Source organism: Antedon mediterranea, chromosome 10 (assembly GCF_964355755.1).
Source record: "Antedon mediterranea chromosome 10, ecAntMedi1.1, whole genome shotgun sequence".
Taxonomy (NCBI): Eukaryota; Metazoa; Echinodermata; class Crinoidea; order Comatulida; family Antedonidae; genus Antedon; species Antedon mediterranea.
This window is the reverse complement of record NC_092679.1, coordinates 4241774-4266564: the sequence shown is the minus strand read 5'-3', so window position 1 is coordinate 4266564 and position 24791 is coordinate 4241774. Positions and strand designations below refer to the sequence as shown.

The 24791-nt window shown below is 33.4% G+C and overlaps 3 protein-coding genes and 3 non-coding genes across 7 annotated transcripts in view; 5 read left to right on the top strand and 1 right to left on the bottom strand.

The window, feature by feature from the left end:
• Positions 1 to 24739, bottom strand: part of LOC140060448 (poly [ADP-ribose] polymerase 1-like) — an 80880-nt gene extending 56141 nt beyond the window's left edge. The window contains exons 1-12 of one of the 2 annotated variants that reach the window (XM_072106661.1): positions 24510 to 24739; positions 23916 to 24003; positions 20887 to 21077; positions 19768 to 19979; positions 19143 to 19227; positions 17434 to 17550; positions 15141 to 15349; positions 14270 to 14362; positions 13621 to 13781; positions 13315 to 13460; positions 12684 to 12750; positions 11941 to 12015 (exon numbers count right to left, since the gene is read on the bottom strand). In XM_072106661.1, the coding sequence (XP_071962762.1) occupies positions 11941 to 12015; positions 12684 to 12750; positions 13315 to 13460; positions 13621 to 13781; positions 14270 to 14362; positions 15141 to 15349; positions 17434 to 17550; positions 19143 to 19227; positions 19768 to 19979; positions 20887 to 21077; positions 23916 to 24003; positions 24510 to 24632 (1567 nt within the window). In that variant the 5' untranslated portion in view covers positions 24633 to 24739. The remainder of the gene's footprint in view (positions 1 to 11940; positions 12016 to 12683; positions 12751 to 13314; positions 13461 to 13620; positions 13782 to 14269; positions 14363 to 15140; positions 15350 to 17433; positions 17551 to 19142; positions 19228 to 19767; positions 19980 to 20886; positions 21078 to 23915; positions 24004 to 24509) is intronic. The other variant, XM_072106662.1, reaches the window with a different exon arrangement.
• The window catches only part of LOC140060452 (uncharacterized), a 62476-nt gene that overhangs the window by 30619 nt on the left and 7066 nt on the right, over positions 1 to 24791 (top strand). The gene's annotated exons all lie outside the window — the stretch shown is intronic.
• On the top strand, positions 6110 to 7373 carry LOC140060451 (melatonin receptor type 1B-B-like). The gene has a single exon (XM_072106670.1). It carries the CDS (start codon positions 6180 to 6182, stop codon positions 7350 to 7352), a length of 1173 nt encoding a protein of 390 aa, XP_071962771.1. The 5' UTR covers positions 6110 to 6179; the 3' UTR covers positions 7353 to 7373.
• On the top strand, positions 15581 to 15652 carry Trnad-auc (transfer RNA aspartic acid (anticodon AUC)). Its single transcript has one exon. It is a non-coding gene; the product is annotated as a tRNA-Asp (tRNA).
• On the top strand, positions 15945 to 16016 carry Trnad-auc (transfer RNA aspartic acid (anticodon AUC)). Its single transcript has one exon. It is a non-coding gene; the product is annotated as a tRNA-Asp (tRNA).
• On the top strand, positions 16309 to 16380 carry Trnad-auc (transfer RNA aspartic acid (anticodon AUC)). Its single transcript has one exon. It is a non-coding gene; the product is annotated as a tRNA-Asp (tRNA).

Genomic DNA, 24791 nt, shown 5'->3' with positions numbered 1-24791 from the left:
TGAGTGTGATAGTGGATCTTCTTACCTCAAAAAACAGTATTTTATTCCCTTTGAGGAACAACGCATACTTGGCCGAAATACACAAATAAAATTAAGATTCTAAAATAAAATCATTTACCAAAACAACAGAAATACATATTCAAACATTTAGAAATAAAACTTTTCCAAATGTATGCAACGTTATTATATAAGAATGAGTTATTTTAATTTGAATAAATCAAACACCTCATCCTATAAAGATGCGAAACCTACCTCCTTGAGAATAGACTAGTCCACCAATACTTTAAAGGCGTCTAATGCTACTGTACTGTAAAATCAGTTATCTACAGCCACTTAATACAGCATCCTACTTATTTCAAGATATCAACTAAGATGCTAGCAAACTTTTGAAAGATAAATTATTCGTACAAGGAATATTCGCTTAAATTGCAACGATCATTACGAAGTAAGTACTATCAATATTTAAAATACTAAGAATATCAATCTAGCTAAAATTAATAATAATTGGGGGGGGGGGGGGAGGGGAAGAGTTGAACAATATATTTGGTAAACTACATTGAATTTAGGATTTCAGTAAATTTTTGTAATTTATCAAAACAGTAACCAACTTAGTGAATTTGTAGTCTTTTGTAAACCATGATAAAATATATTGTATTTTTTTTTAGGTTATGTACCATTTATAAGTATAGCACATAGAAATTTTGTAAAAACAATTAGGAGGTGGGATCTTTGGTAAATAGATTTTACCAAAGTAAAAGCGTATGAATCATTTTTGAATGTGTAGTCTTTTGCAAACCATGTTAAAATATAATTTTTTTTAGGTGATTAAATATACCATTACCATTTATGAGTATAGCCCAGGGGGACTGGCTGTGCTATTTTTCCAAAAATAATAAGGTGGGGTTTATGGTAAATGGATTTACCAAATTAAAGTATGAGATTGTACTCAGTCATATAGTATGAAACATTTGTTTTTAAATGGGAAAATACATTTGTATTAATAATTATATAGTAAAGGCATAAAGGCATATAGAGTGCATTAAAGCTACATCTTTTTGCATTGAAAAACACAATTAGTAACAGTACCAATTAAAAAAAAACTTTCATGAAAAGAAATTAATTATGTGTTTGTTGTGTACTATTCAAATTACATTGTAACCTGCAATAAGAACGGCACAAATTCTAAATGCAATTGTTGATTGATTTCCCAAGAGTAGCAAATTAAACTGTAAGAGCTGTGTATACATTGCCTAATTCAACCACTTTTTCTAATGTTGACATTTCACAAGTACAAAATGTATCCAAATGGAATAAAACGTTGCTAAAGATGACACAGATGTGGAAAAAAATATTTAAGTCCTTTATCAAATGGACAGTCTCAGGACAGGAGGATTAATAATATTTGTTTTGGTACTTGAGAGGTGTTGGTATAAAGTACAAAGTTAGTATATGACTACTACTTATAGATAATTGGCTTGTTTCACACAACAGCTCACTGTAGTAAAAGGTGAATTATCATATTATCAATATGTAAAAAGAACATGCAATAATTTAGAATCTTGATTTGATTTGATTTGATTTATTTCGGCATCAGTACATAAAATATCACAGACATACAATTAAAATTGGCAAATATAAAAATACCAAAATAAAACAAGGATGCCAAGGATAACTCATAAAAGTCCTCTACGGACTTGTTTCCAATGAGGTCCTTTGAAAGAACAGCAAAAAAGACAAACAATGCAACATAAAAAAATTACAAAAAACAGCAAAATAGGACAATCGAAAAAAGAAGAAGCGCTTATTTAAAAGTTTCTAGAGCTAGTGAACGTTCCTGTAGATACTTTTTAACTTTACTTTTAAAACAACAAACAGTTTGTGATTCCTTAATGTTAATTGGTAAATTATTCCATTCTTTAATAGCATTGTAAAAAAAGGTCACATGTGCCATTGGCTTGATAGTTGGGATTCTAAAATTAAAATTGCATCCCCTAGTATTGTAATTATGACTGTCTGAAATTCTAATAAAAAAGGGCAGTCCATGTTTAAATTTCCTATTACCTACAAATGTACCTACTAATTTATAGGTTGGTAAATCTACTATAAAATAAAATAACCACATTTAAAAATAAAATTACATAACTGTGTTACAGCTACAAAACAGAAAAAGTCATTTGCCTTTGTTTTTACTTTAGTGTAAATTGTTAAGTCTTGTTCACACTGAACTTTACAAATGATAGAATTTAACCACAATAACCACATTTAAAAATAAAATAACATAACTTTGTTACAGCTACAAAACAGAAGAAGCTTTTGTTCTACTAGTGTTATTTGTTAAGTCTTGTTCACACTGAACTGATAAATTTAACCAATTTAAACACGGAGGAAGGAGTATGAGTTTGACTATTGTTCACACTGTTTTATCACGTTTGTAAAAGTAGGCAAGTCTGGGGAAATTATAGACAGCATTCAGTTGATTAAACCAAATCAAAATTGAAGTCAAGATACAGTACTAATTTTAGGTATTTAAAGTATAGAAAAAAGAACAAAAATCTTTTTGAAAACATCGATACTATTTTAAAGAAAACATTTTCATTAGGATTTTCTGAAGTAGACCAACTAATTTCATACTTAACATACTGTTATTTTTTCCTAAAAATAAGTTTTTAAACGACTGTACTAAAACTTAAATATAAACAATATTATTCTTAGATTTCCGTTTTGGTTTTGGCAGTTTCAAGCACTTTACTACCGGTACTGTTCCTACTATCTTGAGGGTCAAGTTTATATCAAATAGAGTATCATCACCGCTGTGTTTTTAAAGACATGTTTGATTTAATGTCATAATGTCTCGACAACACTCTTAAGAATTATCTAATAGTGACTTTTCCTCAGACTAGAACTTGGGTGGTGACATTTTTTAACAACAACTTTACACTCGTATACAGTACTATAAATTTGTATTTTTTAATGTAGTACTTGGCTATTACAATTGATTTAAGTAAACGAAAACACTTTTTGTTGGCTTACTAGCTCAACAGCAACAAAATAATTTTAGTTTATTGTTCTATTTATTTACATGTCAACTTGCACCTTAAAAAGTGATTTATCTTTCCTTTTGTTGCCATTTAATTAACAATCTCACTCAAAATTAATATCGTGTGGATGATGCATAACAAGTATAATGATTTAAACACACGTAACAAAAGGTATTCACACCGTATGACAACACGCGATTTAACTGCCCTTAATGGTGTCAGTGATTTTAACTCGCAACTTGCGAGGGAAAATGTTGATTTTAGAGCGACTTAACAGGCTTGGGTTAAATCGTTAAAGAGAAGGGCATTGCAAATTGAAGTATCAAAATTAGCTCAGTGACAGTAGGTAATGAATCAAATAATAAATCTAATGAAATTAAGGTAGATGGTCTCATGTAAACAGTGATTGCTGAAATCTTTGTGTAAGGCAAGTAAAAATACTGATAACATTTAAAAAAAACATTATTGTTTATCTAAGGAACACATAATTTATCTCATGTAGGATAATTTGATAAATACTGTAAAGTAAATTTGCATCAGGGAGGTACGGTAAGTTAATTGGTCAGATGTTTTGCCCTACATAGAATGGAATCCGGTGGCGGATCAAGAATTTTCAAATAAATTGGGGATAGAGGGGAAGAAGGGAAAGTACAATGAAGAGCTGAACTTTAACCTTCTCCCTCTTGCATTGCTGGAGCTCCCCTATCTGAATAAATTGTAGCAGCATAGCCTATGGAAGACAAGCATTACTAAAATTGTAGCTCAATTTTATTTTATAGCAATCCTAAGACAAAGTACAACTGTGGATTACTATAGAAACATGAGAATTGGGCTGCAACATAGATTTTGTGGGATTTACTGACATTTGGTAATTATGTTACGAATTGAGTCTTGGGGCCTGTTCGTAGGGGTTGAAAATACCAGCTTATTCCCGATTTCCGTTCGCATGACCCAATTAACTTTTGCCTCAGGCTACAAAAATTTTGAGGCAAATGTTCACCAAATTTGCAGGTTATTTCAGCGATAATCCAATTATACTCGGCCTTCGAGGATAATAAATCTCCGATAGAGGCAATGTGTCAAATTTTGACAAACGTTCGCTGCCTAGGCCCGTCATTTCTCCTACGAAGCTCTTCCATACACGCTTCGAGAGCGATCGTCAGCTGGTGCTGTCCTTGTTGGTGTAGACCGCTTAGTAGGCCTAGCTGGTCGGTGGTGTTTCGTGTAACATTGGGCTCAAATTCTTCGTCAAGGAGTAAAATAATAGTCGTCAGGAGAAGGCATATTTCGGCAGGATTATCGGCGTTAAGAGGCATAAGGTTTGTCGCAAGGATAAGCAGTGTAAAAGGTAGCAAGTAATTGTTATTGTAAAGAAAGATCGCGAGTAAAAAATATACAACACGAAACTAGCGTGCGAAAATGGGGTCGTAGTAGGTTGTAAAGACAACTGACCTTAAAACGTAATTTCCGGTTTGTGATTCGTCGATTAAGCATTTATAAGCGGTTAAATATTTCAAGTACGAACAACGCTCAACTTATAACCCGAGGCATGGGTGAAATTAAGCGCTTATTTTAACCACCGTACGAACACGACCTTAATCTGTTTACACAGTTGAGTACATCGGAATTCAAACACCACCCACAAAGATAATTGTAGAAAATCTCGTAACTAATTAAAGGACGTACAGTATATCTTTACCTAGTACCGTAGTTTTTTTATGTCATACAACCAAAGGGCATGGGAATTTAAAAGTAAAACATTCTTCAAAATGAAAAGTGCCAAAAAACAAATAACAGTCTCAATGGAAGTTAAATGAAATTTCACAAAGAGAACAATATGGTTTACTTTCTGTTAAATTAAAGTTAAATTTTGAATGAAGGGATGATGGGGAAAACAAATTTCTTCAATGGAAAACTTGACTGTCTTTAAATTGGTTTTATTCACAAGGAGGTTGTTTAAAGATACAAAAAATTGACTTTTGATCACAATTTCACAAAAACTATGACACCATTACAAACTTTTCCTTGAACTATACAATAAACAGTCTTTAACCGAATATCAATCACTGGTATTGGATGAGGTAGTACCAAACAGCAGCTAAATATATTACATTTCAACACTTAGAAGCATAAATAAAGTTACAATTTCAACACGCATGGTCATAAATAAAGCTAAACTTTCAACAAGTGTTGGTAAATTCTTAAGTACCGTAAATTTGTATTACAATACCGAACTAATATTTCAACGTGTACAGATAGAAGAAGTCCTAATTTGGATCTGTTGTTATCTATTAATAATAAACAATTGGAAACATAGCATCCCTGTCTACAGTAGCATAATGATCATTTCTGATGTTTGGTACTATCATGTCTGTTTCCTTGGTAACAACATTTATGCTGTAACCTATTACTTAGTAGGCCTACTACAGGAAAATCGTGATTAAGACAACAAAGTATTGTCCAGTATTTGAAAAAAAAAACGGGGAAAGACGTGAGGGTTGTGACGGTGATATTAAGCTCTGTCTACACTATCAAACTTTATGTGAAAAAAAAAATGTGATGTGCTCATATAAAACCAAGAAATGATAAACCATACTGTAGATATATCTAAGTTCCTTTCTTTGTATGAAAACAAGGAATTTAGTGTGTATTTTAATTTTATAAATTATTACAAAAATATATCAACAATGTCAAAGTTATTAAATATAACATAAATATTTCATTAAACAGGTAAAATTCCATTTTTTTTTTACTTAAATAGATTAACAGATTTTAGCAATCTGACTATTAAAGCACATGTGGGTAATGTTGGTCATGCCAATTTTAAGATTTAAATTTAAATTCAGTGAACCTTAAAATTAATTACCTATAGAATTGTAGGCCTAATGTATTTGTATATAAACTCATGGTTAGGTTCAAATTAAATTACCACACAACAAGCAAGAAAAGTAGTCCTAAGGTCGCATAACATGTTCTAACTACAGTATCCCCACACTATACTCTCATATTTGTACAGAGATAATGTCAGAAGTAACTGATGAATGATTTTCAATTTTTTTTTTTAGATACAGAAGAACAACACAATGTGAATGAAAAGAAATTCTATTCTTGAAGCCAAAAAACCATTTTACCAATTGATGAATGCAAAACAAATTAGAAATAATGACCACTACAGGACAGGATTACACAGCATACCGAAACTATACTACAAATTACCAAAGCTGGACAATTACCGACAAAATGGACACAAAATGGCCGTCACCAACGGTACAGTCACCCAGTACCATATCTTCTCAATTTCTTCGACCTAGCATACTCCATCAATATATTGAATTATCACTTTTATTTATCATCATGGTAATTGGAATTCTGGGTAATTTACTTGTATTGGTAGTTTATTATAAGAATCGGCATCGAAAGCAGTCAACCGCGAATTACTTCCTGTGCAGTTTGGCGTTATCCGACTTGATTGTTTGTATCGCAGTAATACCAATACACTTTTACTTGGAAATTACTAGTATTTACCGTGTTCTCAAAGACACGGAATGCCAAGTCTCACTTTTTATTTGGAACCAAACTTTACTCTGCTCGTCATGGATTCTAGTTGGAATATCTATTGATCGTTACTTTGCAATTCGCTATCCGCTGGAGACAAAAATTAATGCGAAAAAAGCAAAAATAATGATTATCGGTATATGGGCAATGTCGGTTCTTGTGGCCTCTCCATCATTAGAGATCTTTGTAGGCCCACGGTGCACACTTATGAAAACGAATGAATTTCCGCTGTTCTTCATAACCGCAATGCTACATTCATTAGTTGCAATGTGGATCCCGCTTGTCATAATTGTAGCTGCGTATTTACAAATATTTTATTTGCTATCAACGAGAAACAAACATTCAAGAAGACAACTCGGCTGCGAAAGACTTATAAACGATACAAGGACAAAAGTTGCTAAGCGACTTTTTCTCGTTATTATTGTGTACATTATCTGTTGGTTACCACGAGCAGTACTCGAAATACATTGGAGTTTCACCGCGGTTGAACGAATATCGGATTCTACAAGTCGGGCGTTGATCCTTTACCTTATACAGTATTTTTTGCCATATTTAAATTCTCTTTTAAACCCTGTCATGTACTCGATGATAAATAAATCGTTTCGGAAACATTGCAGAAGAATCGTATGTTGTTATTACAAATGTTTCTGCTGCAGGAAAGCACGGACTGCGTATGCGCTTAAAAAAACTAGTTTACTGTTGCGTCTAAACAGCAGTTTTAAGAACACTCAGTTTCGTAAAGAATCAACATGGCTCTGACTGTACGTTACATTCATTACATAGGCTCTGTTTACACTATCAAACTTTATGTGACAAAAAAATGTGATGTGCCAATATATGTACATAATGTCATATCACTACCATATTTGTGCATATCACTACCATATTTGTGCATATCACTACCATATTTGGGCACATCACATCACATAAAATTTAATAGTGTAGAAAGAGCCAATGTTTATATAAATTAATTGTATGAATGAAAAAATATGTATGTCTACTGAATATGAGAAATAATGCATACAGTATTTAAAAAAACAAGTCACAATGTTAAAGAATGTGTGTACTGTAAAATGATCGAATCAAATGTTTGTTAGAATGTATAGTGTAGTTTATATTATTTGATAGAAGGAAAAATGTTTTAAATACTATTAATGTAGGGAATTGAATTTAGAACTACTGTACCAATTTGAATATTATGTTATTGTTTGCTTTGCTTTGATAAAAAAAAGAGTATGAAATCCTAATTGTTCACATAAAATTATCAGCAATGATCAAATTTAGATTTTATAAATGAAACCAATTTATCAAATGAAAAACAAAATTAAAACTCAATATTTCATGCAATTTTATTTGAAGTGAAAGTGGAGATAGGGAAGGGATTATATTAGAATGGGGTATACAGTAAAGAGTGGGGTATAGATAAAGAGTACGGATAAAAAAAGAATAAGGTAACGAAGGATAAATAGGAGGATAAGAAAATATGGGGAATTTCCAACAGTAATTTAGCAGCAAACGCACAAAAAAACGAGTCGTCAAGACTGGCAAATCCAGTAATTAAAACCCTAATTGTTCGTTAATTTCAGCTAAGTAATTATAAATTGAATGCTATGGTATCTAAACAGCTGTTAACACAAACAAGAATATTATGGAGTCTGTTAATTGATAAAGCACATAAACACAAAACGCAGTAATTTTTAAAGGGTGTATTTTTTTTTACAATAGGGGAAAAAATGTTTATGATCAGAACCAATTTAGACCTGTTTACAACTTCAACAGCGCACTTCATGGAAATGTGGGTTCGTAATACTCGAACCCATCTGGCCATGAGGTCGATACAAAATAAAACCATGCATACTACATATACCTGATTGCACATTATACAGTAATTTAAATTGTTGTTTGAATTATAGAATTTTAAATGTATTTGCAATACGTTCTCCTGTGATATTCTAGAGCTGCTCCCGATATTACCTAGTGGTTATTGATGTGTGTACAGAATTGATTTCACGCTAGCAAAAATTAAAACAATTAACTTTGGGCAAATACATTGACCATTTGCGCCTAGCAAATAGGTCTACAATCTTTGACCACTGAAGTAAAAATAAAGTAAATAAGGTATCGTTTTAAGTTACTTTCAATGCATTTTGTATATATTTAATATAAAGGATTGATTACAAGAAAAATAGTGTTTATCAAATTCTTGTGTAACAATAACTAAGCTATGTAAAGCTCTGACTACACTATAAAACTAGTTTGAAAAATGTCATGTGCCCATGTATGGACATGAAGATATCATTACTACCATATCAACCCTAAATACAAACTGAACCATTCAGCTTTAGATGTGTCTTTAAGGCACTGTAGGGGTTTGGAGGAAGAATTCCCCTCCCCTTATCTATGTTCTGTTGTGTAGTTCCTTTTCAAAGTATAGCCGTGATTGCCATAATAATACTGTGGTGTGGGATCTTCTGGTTAATGGCAGAAAGAGTCATCACTCTCCAGCAGAATGTGTCATTCCCATCCATCACACAGTTTGGCACAAAGTTTTAAAAAGACTATGCATTAGAGCATGATTTACAGCAAACATGGCCTACTATACAAACACTAAAATAACTTTAACTATATTGTTATTTTACACAATCCATCAATTTTTTTGTCGAATTATACCAGTGACTAAGATAAATGACGGTACTGCCGCATCTGATCATTAAGATAATCTTAACACGATTGATGAGTGGTTGCAAAGAGCACATGTACATCGATTCTCAAAAACTGATCATTAACTATCTCTTAAATTATTTTATAGGTATCCAGGAGTCCATCACCATTACTGCTGTTAAGGCCTAGTAAAATTATTAATGTTCATGTCTAAAGCTCTATCTACACTATCAAACTACAGTAGTTTGATAAAAAAGGTGTCATATTATGCCTAAATATGGTAGTGATATCCCCAAATGTGGTAGTGATATGACATCATCATGTCCATATATGGGCACATCACATTTGTTTTTGTCACATAAAGTTTGATAATGTAGACAGAGCTTAATTCCTTCCATTTTGCTTTTTTTGAAATGGTACTGTCTATGTATCAATAGTATAATTGAGACATTTGCGTAATTACTAATTTCAACCCCTACTCCTTTTCCCACATTACCAAAACAAACAAATGCTGGTATAGATGCTTACAGACATATAACTATCGCACTGGGAATATAACATAGTATACCAACTTTCAGAGAGATTGTTATATAAATTACATGTGGATAACTATGTACATGAGTTTGAAATAGAACTGAAAACCCCATATTAATTGATGAAGTTGTCGCACTATAAAATTCACTCCGCTTCAATTGCCACCCCACCTCCCAACTAATGTCATATTACATGTGTATAACTATGTACATGAGTTTGAAATAGAACTGAAAACCCCATATTAATTGATGAAGTTGTCGCACTATAAAATTCACTCCTCTTCAATTGCCACCCCACCTCCCAACTAATGTCATATTACATGTGTATAACTATGTACATGAGACTGAATAGAACTTAAAAAATAAACATGATGAAATTGTGACTAAACAAATTATCTTCTCTTAAATTAATACCTCTCCCCCAACTAATGTCTCTCTACAGAGATCTTGCAGTAAAATGACTAATGTCATATTACATGTGGATAACTATGTACATGAGATTGAATAGAATTTGAAAAATTAACATACATTGACATACTAACAAATCCCCTCCACTTCACTTGCCATCCCCACACCTCAACTAAGTATACATGTCATATTACGTGTGGATATCGCATAACTACAGAGATCCTGCAGTAAAACCTAAATTAGCGTTTTATTGGCACTTTAGGTGTTATCAACATTCCACGGCATATTATCTTATAAACAGATATCAATACCTGGCCATCTTTACATGCCATGTGTGTACCCTGGATACTGCATCGCTGTATCTAAATTACCATGCTCTACTTCATATATTTGTAAACAATTCGTATAAATTATGAGGGAGCTTTACAGTCATTTATCCTACAGTTTACAATCAAGTTTTTAAAACTACTTTGTTCAATTCTTTATACTCACCTTTAACCATTGATGGAATTGTATGTTAGATGTATTGTTAGCTGCGAGCGTCGCCATTCAAAATCCGCCATTGCATATTGAAGGCGAGTCCCATGTTCATTCTGAACGTAGGGGAATGAGCTGTTAGGAGCTCATTGTACTAAGCCTCGGCATTATGTGGTAGGGTGGCCAGTTCCTTTCCACGCCGCCTTTTTTCTCCCTAGTATTTTCAACGTAGGTACTCATTTACAGCCGAGTGGACTGGGAGTTGTCGGGAATTGAACCCAAGTCTATCTGTATGATAGTCAAGTGTCCTAACCACTCGGCTATTCAACTCCAGAACATTGCATAATATTATTAATCATTATTTATAAAGGGCTTTTCCAGAAAATCAAAGCATTATTTTATACAGAGAATTAACAAAATAATATATATATATTTTCTCTATTTTATATAAGTAAAGGTAAAGGTATTTATATTTGTCCCCAAGCTTAACTGGAAACTGAGGAAATTCAGATTAGGCCCTCCACGGACCCACAGCATCCAGCAGTGCAGCGCCTACCAGATCAGCACACCGGGAGACGATCCCCTACTCTTTGCGAAAAGCGTACCAAGTTCTTTAACGTGCACTATGTACACGGGACCAACTATAATGTTGAATTTTATTTTGATTGGTAACTTTACTTTTATTGTACATGCATTCATAACATTTCAAAAAGTATCATAAAGGATTCCAATGGAAATAAGCTAATAAGCTTTTTGATCTATCCTGGAAAATCTTTTATAAATGTATTATTTGTAATGTCAATAATATATGTTATCACTTTGTATGTATTTTTTATGATGATTTTCCTAATAAATTCAAATCAAATCAAATAAGGAGGAAATAGCGCAAGAAAATTGAAGCCTAGACCCTGCTGATATTACCACTATGTACGGTACATAAAGATAGAAATATGCTTTTATACTGTATGTTGTATAAACTAAGATCCTAACAAGTACGCATAGTTGTATAGTTGATGAAATTAAACTTTCAAGACACAAATTACGACGTTAACACAGTTTAAAAATGGATGTATTCAAGGAAATCTAGAAATTTCTGGAAATAATGGCTAATGAAGACAGATAGTTCAATAGCATCTAACAAGCATGATAGCATTTAAAGAGAGAAAAAAAAAGATCATAAGATCGTTGAAAGCATTAGGATGACAAAACATGTGTCATGCATAAAAGTATTGTCTACATTAAGTCTGCATAGACACGTAAAAACTTACGTGAATCTGGGTCCACGGTGGCCGCTCCTTTAACGGTCATCTTCACAACCTTTGACCCGCTTTTTCCTGATGCCCCTATGATGATAACAATAACTTTCTCAAACCCCAAAACCAACCAAGCATGCTAAATTGTTTTACTTCTTTAAAATGTATTATGAAATTTTAAAAAAACCGAAGACCAGTCTAGTTTGTTTTCTTATAGGTGCTTGAACGGCAAAACTATGGGTAATTTCATTCACATTCACAAAACCTTTAGAGGTAGTTTGGTGACTTGACTGTGGCCAAGATTTGAAGAAAGCTATATAAACATCAGTTTTGTTCTAATGAAATAATTATTTAAATTTTTAAGAAGAGTTATTTTTACCCATTAAGTTTCATTTATGTTTTTTTAAATTAAAACGCACACAAATCGCAGATTATTGGATGTTATGTAGTTTATTTTAGGTATCTTGAGATATTTATTTATTGTTTGTGACTTGTTTACAAAATTTGTTTATTTTCTCTTAAGTGATAATAATCCAATACTAAATGTCCAACAACAAAAGCCCAGTACTTTAATTTGAATGAAACTTCTACAATTATAGTCTTAAACTCTGTCTACAATATAAAACTAGTTTGACAAAAAAAGTGTGAAATGACATCATCGTGTCCATATATGGGCACATCACATTTTTTTGTCACATAATGTTTGAGAGTGTAGACAGAGCTTTATAGTATTTTCTATAATTCACAAAAATACATACCTGATTTTAAATTATTCTTTGACGTACTAGCTCCATCTACTTCATCTTTAGAAAGTCGATTATGAGGCTAAGTAAACAAAATAATTAGATATTTTAAGTAAATACCATAATTATTTGCATCAATCAATTTAATATTGTGAGGGATGATAGGAAGGAGTTTGAATTGTTTGTATACTACTTTCAATAATTTGACAGTATGATTTTTTAAATCAATTTATATACAAAGGCAAATTGCTAAAAAAAATACAATTCTGTGACTGGATCTCAATGAAATAAAATATGAAAACGCTAAATTAAAGCTATTAAGTAAAACCGGCAGAGCTTTTGGGCAACACTAGGCCCTTTCATCAGCTAATTTTTGCATTCTGTCTGCACAAACAATAAAATAACTCTGACTGCTTTAGGGTAGTTTGCCTTTTCATGGGGTATACATTACATTATACATTAAACTGCATTAAAAGACCTTACTGATCAAAGATCATTTTAACATCAAAGTTGATTGATAGAGTTTATTTCTTTTTGACATGTGCAGCAAATGTATGTTTTGAATTTATTTAACCTTAAAGTTAATGTTATTATTGTACACATTACTATCTGATTGGCTAATATCGTATCACGTTCCGTTACTTACATCTGATCCCCAGTTGCAAATACTATGTTTAGTTATCATGAGTGCAGCGCCCCCACTTTTCACATCTTCTAAAAACTCTTCCGACACAACATGGACATTGTGAGCTTCTGCATCTTTTATTTTCTTGGTTTTTGATTCAGCCTCCTCTGAAATATTTAAAATCAAGTTACTTATATATCGTATTCCACTCTATGGTATTTCTACAATATCGTATTTCTGTGAAATCAAGAAACATATATCCTACTATCAAGGTTAACTGTTTCGATTGGCTACAACAATATTTATTTCTCGCATTTTTTTACTTACTTTTGGTAGCAACTACACATGCTACAGTTGCGTCTACTTTAGTGGTGACTGTCCCTCCCAACAAAGCAATGGCCTTCTTTAATTCTTTAACAGGTTTGCTTAGCTTACTACCAAGAACTAGCTTTGCATTCTGTAATGGCAGCTCCGCTTCCATTTTTATACTATTTAAAATAAATTAATTTATTTATTTTAAATTAATTTGTTTTGGAAGGTTTAACAAAACATTTTTTAATGCACATACTGTATAATTCAATATTTTTAAAAAGCTCAGATTAGAGAACAAAAAAATAGAACATTATTGTAATAAATTCTTACATGTAAGGGCATGTGGTGCATTGTGTTGGACATTCGACTACTGATCATGAGATCAAGGTTTGAATCCAACTCTCGCAGCATTGCTTGTATCATTAGGCAAGACACTTTACTTACATTTGCCTCTCTCCACCCAGGTGTATAAATGGGTACCCGGTTAGATCAAGACACAACTTTGCGCTGATTACTAGCTGCATTATGGGAGTATGTTTCCATACCCAAAATGACTTGGGTAATAATTTTCAGAGCTTAGAGGTTTCACAACATTAGGCGCTATATATTATTATTATAATAATAATTTTTGTGATGGAAAATGTTGAAACCAAGTTAATATTACCTTGTGATACTGGCACTTGGCTTTGCTGAGCGGACTGGTTCAACAGGGAATACTCTAACACCTTTGTTAAACGGCTTAAACTTGAATGTATTCCTACAAACAAAACATATTTTTGTACATATTATTTCTTAGTTTTGCATACAAGCTCTGTGATCCTATGTATGATGACAGTAAAAGTCCTATTAAGAGGATGCCTTTGAGTTGAAAACGAGTTGACCACAGTGTTATATAATTTCCCATCATCCATTCACAGGAAAAGTGTCCCCTTAACGTGTGTTCCTTGATTAGATGTATTTTGTTAAAAAAAATATTCCTTTTTTAGTCGCATGCAACACGACTCTACAGCTCACTATGTCTGTTGGTTGGTCAGTCGGTTGGTCAGTAAACATTTATGTGAGCACGTGACTGCAGCCATGTATGGCCCTGTTTAAATTTCAAAAAGCATCAAAGAGCAAGAAACTCTCCAATTACAGCATGGAAAAACTGTTTTATAATTTATCATGCTTAAAAAACTAATCATTTGAGGCTTAGGGAGTGAGACGTTGAAACCGTGAGAGTTACAACAATGGCACTACGTCAGGATTGAACTATGGACCTTGGGATTGGAAGGCAAGCATATTAACCACCAAGCTACAGCTCCACATTGTTTTAGAAAATATTCTGTTTTTTAAATTCTAAAACTAAAAGCACCCACAAACCAGTAATCTCGTGCTTACAAACTAATCATTTGAGGCTTAGGGAGTTGAGTTCAAAGAGGTGTCTGAGTTACAACAATGGCACCAGGTCAGGATTGAACCCTGGACCTTAGGATTGGAAGGCAAGAATGTTAACCACTAAAATACATCTCCACTATAGTTACTGCAGTACTTACAAATATTCAAAGTCTTTGAGGTCTTCTGGAATGTTCCAAGTTCCTCTCTTAGCTGTTTGGCTTTTGAATTGGCATTTGGTCCATGATGATATGTTACCTGTACAATGATAGCCATACCCACTGGAACCGACCACCACTTGACCAACCTTACATTCTGAACAGCCCTCCAATGCACCGAAAGCCATGCCATCACACACGTAGTCCAGAAGCTATTGGAAAAAGATGTTAAATATGAACAAAAATACAACATTCTTCTACTGAAGCAACTGCAGAAACTACACTTTTTACTGCAATAATTTATGAACTTAGTTAGTTTCAATGTAGAAGTTTATGAGGAGAAAATATAGTATATATAAAATATATATATATATATATAAAATATGTTACCTGTACAATGATAGCCATACCCACTGGAACCGAGTTCGAACAATACCATGAAAGCCCCAGTGGTCTAATGGTTAGGACATCTGCATATCAAGCAGGCGGTCCGAGTTCGAGTCTCGGTTGGGGCGACTTTTTCTCATTCTCACAGATTTCCTCATCTTTATCGTTTCAAATTAATTAATTAAATTTCAGTATATCACCGGGCGGTTTAGAATTAATGTTCTGTGCCTGATTTGTTTATATATATAAAAGTATCTCTTCTGAGATCCCGCCTCGTGAATAAAAATACTGTAAGATGAGGGCGTATCAATTTGATCTCTGGTGCGCGTGCGTACAACTGAGGACTAGTGCTGTTCCGCCGTACCACGCCGAGAATGTTAAAGAGTCGCTATCCAATCGAGTTCGAACAATACCATGAAAGCCCCAGTGGTCTAATGGTTAGGACATCTGCATATCAAGCAGGCGGTCCGAGTTCGAGTCTCGGTTGGGGCGACTTTTTCTCATTCTCACAGATTTCCTTATCTTTATCGTTTCAAATTAATTAATTAAATTTCAGTATATCACCGGGCGGTTTAGAATTAATGTTCTGTGCCTGATTTGTTTATATATATAAAAGTATCTCTTCTGAGATCCCGCCTCGTGAATAAAAATACTGTAAGATGAGGGCGTATCAATTTGATCTCTGGTGCGCGTGCGTACAACTGAGGACTAGTGCTGTTCCGCCGTACCACGCCGAGAATGTTAAAGAGTCGCTATCCAATCGAGTTCGAACAATACCATGAAAGCCCCAGTGGTCTAATGGTTAGGACATCTGCATATCAAGCAGGCGGTCCGAGTTCGAGTCTCGGTTGGGGCGACTTTTTCTCATTCTCACAGATTTCCTTATCTTTATCGTTTCAAATTAATTAATTAAATTTCAGTATATCACCGGGCGGTTTAGAATTAATGTTCTGTGCCTGATTTGTTTATATATAAAATATAGTATATATATATATATATATATATAGTGCCTGATTTGTTTATATAATATATATATATTGTCTAACCAAAAACGTCATTTATCTCATATACTGTAATATTTGTGGCAAACAGTACGTCGGAGAAACAAAAAACACTCTCCGTATGAGAATGACACAACATAGATCAGCTATCAAAACATTAAAGCTTGATCAACCTGTAGCCGAACATTTTAATTCAGCTGGTCACTCGATTGCAAATTTCAGAGTTATTGCAATAGACCACGATGTCAAATGGAGCGACAAAACTCGCAAAGACAAAGAAAACCACTGGGAATTACTACTTAAAACCACAAAACCTTTTGGACTTAACATTAGGAACATACTCCCAGATCGGTAAAATTATTCCATTGACTACCAAAATTTAAGTTTCAATATTAACCACCATTTAAGCTGTTTTTTAGTCTCATTCCAAAATTGTTTATATCTCTACCAAGCTACCTTCTTTGTTTTCCACTCTTATTCAGACTCCACCCTGGCTCCCTTTGTTATATTTCTTTTATTCCTGTCCACCCAGGCAGCACTTGCCAGCTTTATACTCTGACGTTATCCAATTTCCTCACTTGCACTGATGAAGGGCTAGTGTTGCCCGAAAGCTCTGCTAACTTTTCTGGCTGTTTACTTTATCGTTTTGATTTAGCTTTTCGCTTTTTATTTTTGTATCTCCATTGAGATCCAGCCACTGATACCCACAGCATTGTCATTTTTTTTCAGTAATTTGCCTTTGGATTTATATAAATATATATATATATATATATAAAATATAGTATATATATATAGTCTATTTAGTAAACATTTTTAGACATGGAACATAAGGCCTAAATGGGGCTTTAAGGCATTGAAAGGCATGAGACTGCAGTCTGTAGTCAAGTAGCCTAAAAACTGCATCATACCTTTGATTCTCCTTTAGGAATTTCTTGGCCATTTTCCGTCAGCAATTCTTTCAGATTTTCATTAGGAACATGTCGATACAATTGGTCTCGAATTGTCCACAAGAACTGACTTTGAGCCTAAAAAATAAAGCCAAGAATATCTATAGTTCAATAAAATATTTGTGTTACTAATAAGATCGTAAATGTCATATAGTTATACAGTAGTAAATGTTTAAAAAAAAAGAGGTATGTGATTGAGATTATTCATATATTCAGTTATATAACAATAACTGGGGCCCTCACTAGTCTTGTCTCTTATGAGGGCCCTGACATTACATATAAGCAGGGTTCTCACCACGCCGGTCAGCGCCGGACGGCCCCGTCCGGCACTCAGAATTTCCGACCGGCACAAACAGGCTCCCGACCGGCACAAATTATTAGATCTAAGACCTAGCCTAGGCCTAGACAAAATACCTTGTCCTTAACCTTAAAAAAGCCAAATCTGTGCTATTATCTAACATAACAAAACAATAGCCTTTCAGTTCACCCCTTTGTCTCGCAAACAAATAAAACGTCGATAACCAATAACGCCCAACGAATCTTGTTAGGGTGGTGTTTATGGCCGATCGGGCACACAACGTACATAGTGGCTTGGCACAAATACAGTACTGGCAAATAGCCAAAAATCTACACGGTACACGTGCGTGAAGTGTTTGTGTCGACCGATCTCTTGATGAATGCGAAATTAAATAATTAGAAAATAAATAATAAAATTATGCTATATTTATCATCTCATTGCATGCACATTAGTTATTATTAGTATATTATTCAAGTTGTTTCCAGTTAGTTACTGCCGGCACTCTAAATTTATTCCCAGTTAGTTACTGCAGGCACTCTACATTTATTCACAGTTAGTTACTGCCGGCACTCTACATTTATTCTCATTTAATTACTGCCGGCACTATACATTTATTCCCAGTTATTTACTGTAGGCACTCTACATTTATTCACAGTTAGTAGTTGCCGGCACTCTACATTTATTCCGGTTAGTTACTGCTGGCACTCTACATTTATTCCCAGTTTTTGGCATTTTTTCAAAAAAATTAGTTACTGCCGGCACTCTACATTTATTATAGTTATTTACTTAATTAAAAGAAAATACAAAATGACAAGAGAATATCAAGAGCGCGGCATGCAACACGATCCATCAAAGCGGCGCCTTTGTTGTAGGGCCGCATCGCCCAAGCGCGCGACTGTATTGACTTTGTGCCCGATGCGTAACAATCACACTCATCAGCAGCAACCGGAGATGCGCGTTTGTTTACACATGTAGCGATTATTCCGCGAAAACCATGTGTAACGTACGTTGCGTGTTATGATGATACGTGTACTGCTAGCCGTTTTGTAAACATTTCAACAGTCCGCCGACAATTCGATCGAAACGTCATCCTGTCTACATATATCTTCACTACACACTTAATGTTTTATTTGGCACATCATCGATAATTAAGCCTGCTTTACTAAACTAAACAGTTGAGTACCGTACTACTAACTGTAGGCCAACAAGCTTGGTAATAAGACTAGACACTAGAAAATGCAACATTACATAAATACATACTAGTCTATTGAAAAATAAAAACAAAACAAACATTTTTTAATCAATTTTATATTTTTTGGGGGGGGGGGGAAAGACTGAAGTTTTTTTGGTTGTAATAAAATATTTAACTGACCTTCATTTGTTGTTCTCGTTCATCTAGTTCCTTCTTTATCTTTTTGTTAGGAACTGAATCTGTTTCATCCTTTATTTTTCTCTTTCTGTAAAAACAAAATATAACTGATTTAAAAATGTAGAAAAAATGTTCATCCAGACATGGAAAAAACACATTATTTTCCAGGCACAATACCCAAACTAGACGTTTACATTTATGGAACCCATAATAATCTTCTGGTTAAAAATACAATAGCCTCACTGCAGCAGTGTAATACATACTGTACGTAATAATCTGTTAAGTTATGTTTTGACAATATCCATGTCTAAATCCTGAGTGAGTGACCGAGTGGTTAAGACAGCGGAACCGTAATACGTAGCCATAACATCGGTGCTCCATGGTTCTGGTTGTAGAACGAGTCTTCTTGTAGGTCCAGTGTACACATCTGGTACATGTGCACTTTAATAAACCTAGTACATCTTTCGAGACAAGTAGGGGGTCACAACGGTGTACTAGTTCATACACAGCCACTGCCACAAACTCATCATAGTACTATACACTGGGAGAACAGTCTTTTACTGAAGAGGCTACCCAGTATAAATAATAATTAATATTAATAATCCCAAATATTTTCAATCTTACTTACGGTGCTAGCTTCTTTTTTAAAATCTTCTGATCCTCCGCTTTAAGTCTTTTGAAGCCAGTTAACTGTTCACCGGAGTACGTGTCCTTCCACCCCAGCTCTTCTAGTCTGCCAGGATCGACGAAGCAGTCGATGTGATGCCACAAGGCAACAGGACCGGGAATGTTCTTTTCTGCCGCCATCTCGTAGTCCTCTTTTGAGATACGTACAGTGTCCTACAAGTAAAGTCAAAATAACAAATGTTTGGGTCTGAAGGAGACATGATTGTAATGACATCATCGGTAAGGGAATGGACGCACCAAATCCAGGAGATGTATTTAATTAAAGTAGTAAAAATTAAGCCCTTTCGTTCTTCAGAATGCTTCTTGGTATCATCATAGGAAACATTCTGATTGGATACAACGCTGAATTACATCAGATTCGTACACTAAAATGGTACACTCAATTGTTTTCTAGTAAAACAGTTAATTGTACACTAAAAGCATTGAATGTACAGACACAAAATGTGTCATCTATGTAAGCCACAACACCCTAACTCTACCAGTTTGTCTTAAAGCACTATCAAACTTTATGTGTCAATATATGGACATGATGATGTCATATCACTACCATATTTAAGCATATCACTACTTTATTTGGGCACATCACACTTTTTTGTCACATACTATAAGATTTGATAGTGTAGACAGAGTCTACACTATCAAACTAGTTTGGCGACAATTTTTAATATGGTATGACATCATCTACATATGGGCACATCACATTTTTTTTTTTCTCTTTTGTGGCGTTAACCACTATTTTATTCATTTCATTCTCAAATGATCAATACAATGATTTTACACTTCATCCAAATATATATTCTCTTGTTATTCTGTTCTGTTATTTTCTTGTACTTTCTTTAATCTTTAGTACGATTTGATCGAAACAATTCGGTCAAATATATATATATATATACTTTTATATGTATTATCCACTTTTTTCATTATTTTCTTTTATTTTAACTATTCCTTTCTACAATCACAATCACATCACATTTTTTGTTTGATAGTGTAGACAAGAGCTTTAGGATGTAATGGGTTGTAGTTAAACAAGCTTGATTATATTACAAATCTAATGATGTACCTTTTCTATCTTGTCCTCACATGCTCTGCATTTGCTTCGGTTTGATTTTGCATATTCTACGGTGAAGTCAGGTAGTTGATTAATTGACCCCTTTTTTCCTTTACCCTTGGTGGCAGCTCCACCAGAATCAATCGCTGATAACTTGGCTTTTATTTTCTCCTGATCCTCCCAACGAATGTTGTCAACACCACCTGTGCAAAAAATAAAGAAGCAGGGCTTGAAGTTTACTCTCGGAGCAAACTGCCAATTTGCTAGTAGCAGTAGTAGATTTTTATAATTACGTAACTGTTAAAGTCAAGTACTTGAGGCTTGATTAGCCAATCTAATATGCATGCTATTGCTAGTGGGTTTGCTTTAGAACAAGAAAGTAATAACATTTCCTCAGAAGTATTACTGCTAACTATGCACACTCTGACTACTGTATTAACTTACATACACATATTATAAAAAATATAATAATAATTTATTGAAACCACACAAGTGGCACCCGTTCATACACGGTGCGTTCTATATACAGATAGACAGTCATTCAACAGATAAAAATAAATAAAAAAACAGATACAAAATAAAAACTATTTTATTATTTTATTTAATTAACCTATTTCAGTTTGTTGATTAGTCTTTGGTAGCACAACAGTTTTTGTGAGTGCCAAACATTCCAAAGGTGAAGCCACCCAAATAAATAAATAAAATAAACAAATTGACAAAGGAATCAACTGTATCATCCAGTAAACTATAGACCATGGATAATTGTTTTAGTAATATTAACCTATGCCAGTATCTTATCAAGAAATAATGAAATTTCACTCTTCCCCGACTTTATAATGCTGGTGGTATATGTATTACAAATTAATTTAATTGATAGTTAGTATGTAATAAGATACAGGAAATGAGAATAACTTTATAAGCCTATAGAGTATCATGGTGGGACGTCACAACGATAGAGGGCGCTGCATGATTGCTAGCCAACCAAAAAATGCGTTTAGCGCTACTATGTTGATAAACAGTAAAAATCTGTATTTCTATCAAATTATGTACCATAGCTTGATTTTTTTAAACTTAAACTGTAGTTGAAGAATAAGTAGATTATTAAAAACAAATATTTAATGATTTTATGAAATTTTAGTTTGTTTTTATTGAAAATTATTAAGTTTTAAAATGACTACTTCAATAAGCCTACTGCAAACCATTGGTGATCTTGGAGTCACTCAGGCAGGCTGAACGCATTTTTGGTTGCGCTAAAAACCATGCAGCACCACTTACCGTCGTGACGTCAGCACCGTGATACTCTATATTTGTACTATAACAGTTGATCAAATAAGCTACATATTTTAGCCTTCAGTTCAATAGAACATCTATATAGTTTGATGTTACAGTTTTATCAGCACATTTCGGTATTTAGGCAAATTAATAAAACATTAATTTGCCGTTTCTAAAGTTTCCACATACCATCATAAAAATGTAGTCATAGTCATAGTCATATATACTTTATTGTCCATTTAAAAAACAGAAATGTGATTTGAAAACTGGCAAAATACAAAAATATAAAATACAATTTACAAAAACACACACAAAAAGTTAAGAGGCTAAAAATTGTTAAAATTAGATAAAAATTATCGGTTACATTTTACCTTGAAACTTAAATTTCATTATTTTACCTTTGTACTAAACTAAATGAATGTTACTTTGTCATATTATTATTAGATTGAAATACACTAGCATACCAATATCAGTAAAGAATACACTAGCATACCAATATCAGTAAAGAATACACTAGCATACCAATATCAGTAAAGAATACACTAGCATACCAATATCAGTAAAGAATACACTAGCATACCAATATCAGTAAAGAATACACTAGCATACCAATATCAGTAAAGAATACACTAGCATACCAATATCAGTAAAGAATACACTAGCATACCAATATCAGTAAAGAATACACTAGCATACCAATATCAGTAAAGAATACACTAGCATACCAATATCAGTAAAGAATACACTAGCATACCAATATCAGTAAAGAATACACTAGCATACCAATATCAGTAAAGAATACACTAGCATACCAATATCAGTAAAGAATACACTAGCATACCAATATCAGTAAAGAATACACTAGCATACCAATATCAGTAAAGAATACACTAGCATACCAATATCAGTAAAGAATACACTAGCATACCAATATCAGTAAAGAATACACTAGCATACCAATATCAGTAAAGAATACACTAGCATACCAATATCAGTAAAGAATACACTAGCATACCAATATCAGTAAAGAATACACTAGCATACCAATATCAGTAAAGAATACACTAGCATACCAATATCAGTAAAGAATACACTAGCATACCAATATCAGTAAAGAATACACTAGCATACCAATATCAGTAAAGAATACACTAGCATACCAATATCAGTAAAGAATACACTAGCATACCAATATCAGTAAAGAATACACTAGCATACCAATATCAGTAAAGAATACACTAGCATACCAATATCAGTAAAGAATACACTAGCATACCAATATCAGTAAAGAATACACTAGCATACCAATATCAGTAAAGAATACACTAGCATACCAATATCAGTAAAGAATACACTAGCATACCAATATCAGTAAAGAATACACTAGCATACCAATATCAGTAAAGAATACACTAGCATACCAATATCAGTAAAGAATACACTAGCATACCAATATCAGTAAAGAATACACTAGCATACCAATATCAGTAAAGAATACACTAGCATACCAATATCAGTAAAGAATACACTAGCATACCAATATCAGTAAAGAATACACTAGCATACCAATATCAGTAAAGAATACACTAGCATACCAATATCAGTAAAGAATACACTAGCATACCAATATCAGTAAAGAATACACTAGCATACCAATATCAGTAAAGAATACACTAGCATACCAATATCAGTAAAGAATACACTAGCATACCAATATCAGTAAAGAATACACTAGCATACCAATATCAGTAAAGAATACACTAGCATACCAATATCAGTAAAGTTCTGAACTGTTGACTTCTTCCAAAAGCACCCGAAATGATACCAGTTGGGTATTCTTCCATCAAAAACAGGAGACTGTATTAATGAAAACACTATTAATAATTTCAATTATATAACTTGTTATAAATAAGTCAATATTTTCTTTTTTTCACAAACTATAAAACACTATTTTATTTATGTAGTAGTCACATGAAATATAAACAAAACATAAAATACAAAATTATGAGCAATAAATCATTTAATGTAGGCCTAGTTACTGTACATTACATAAAAAACCTCGCTAGTGCAAAATAATTTAACTTTTAGGTTTTACTGTTATTTAAATTGTTTAAAAGCCTTTTATTTAGGCTTTATTTATTTAGCATGCACTTTTTTATTAGAATAACTAAATTACAATATTATTAATAAAAATGTTGTAAAATTTGGCAAATTGTAAGATCAGTTCCACAAACAATGGAGGAATCCTCCACCCACGAATCAATCAGCAGTAGGCCTAGGCCAAACTGTCAGTGTCAGGTAGCACATGCAGCATTTGGACCTAGGCTAGCCTAGTTAGCTAGCCGCCTCATAAAACTTCTTACCTGTATCATCCTAGCCAGTCGAAGGCTTTCTTTTCCTATCGTATCTTTACACAATTTACAGCTAGCTCTACCACTTTTTGCATATTCCACTCTATATGGAAAGTCATGATCACTGTCAGACATTTCGGAATACAATATAATTTGTCTTCTTCTTAAACAAGAAATATGTAGCTTTCGGTCTAGCCTAGGCCCAACTAATCGACCACCAATCCAAGAACATGTGTCACACACTCGGTGGTGGTTTGTTTTTTTTTCGCGGAAAGAGCGCGCCCAGGCAAGTCA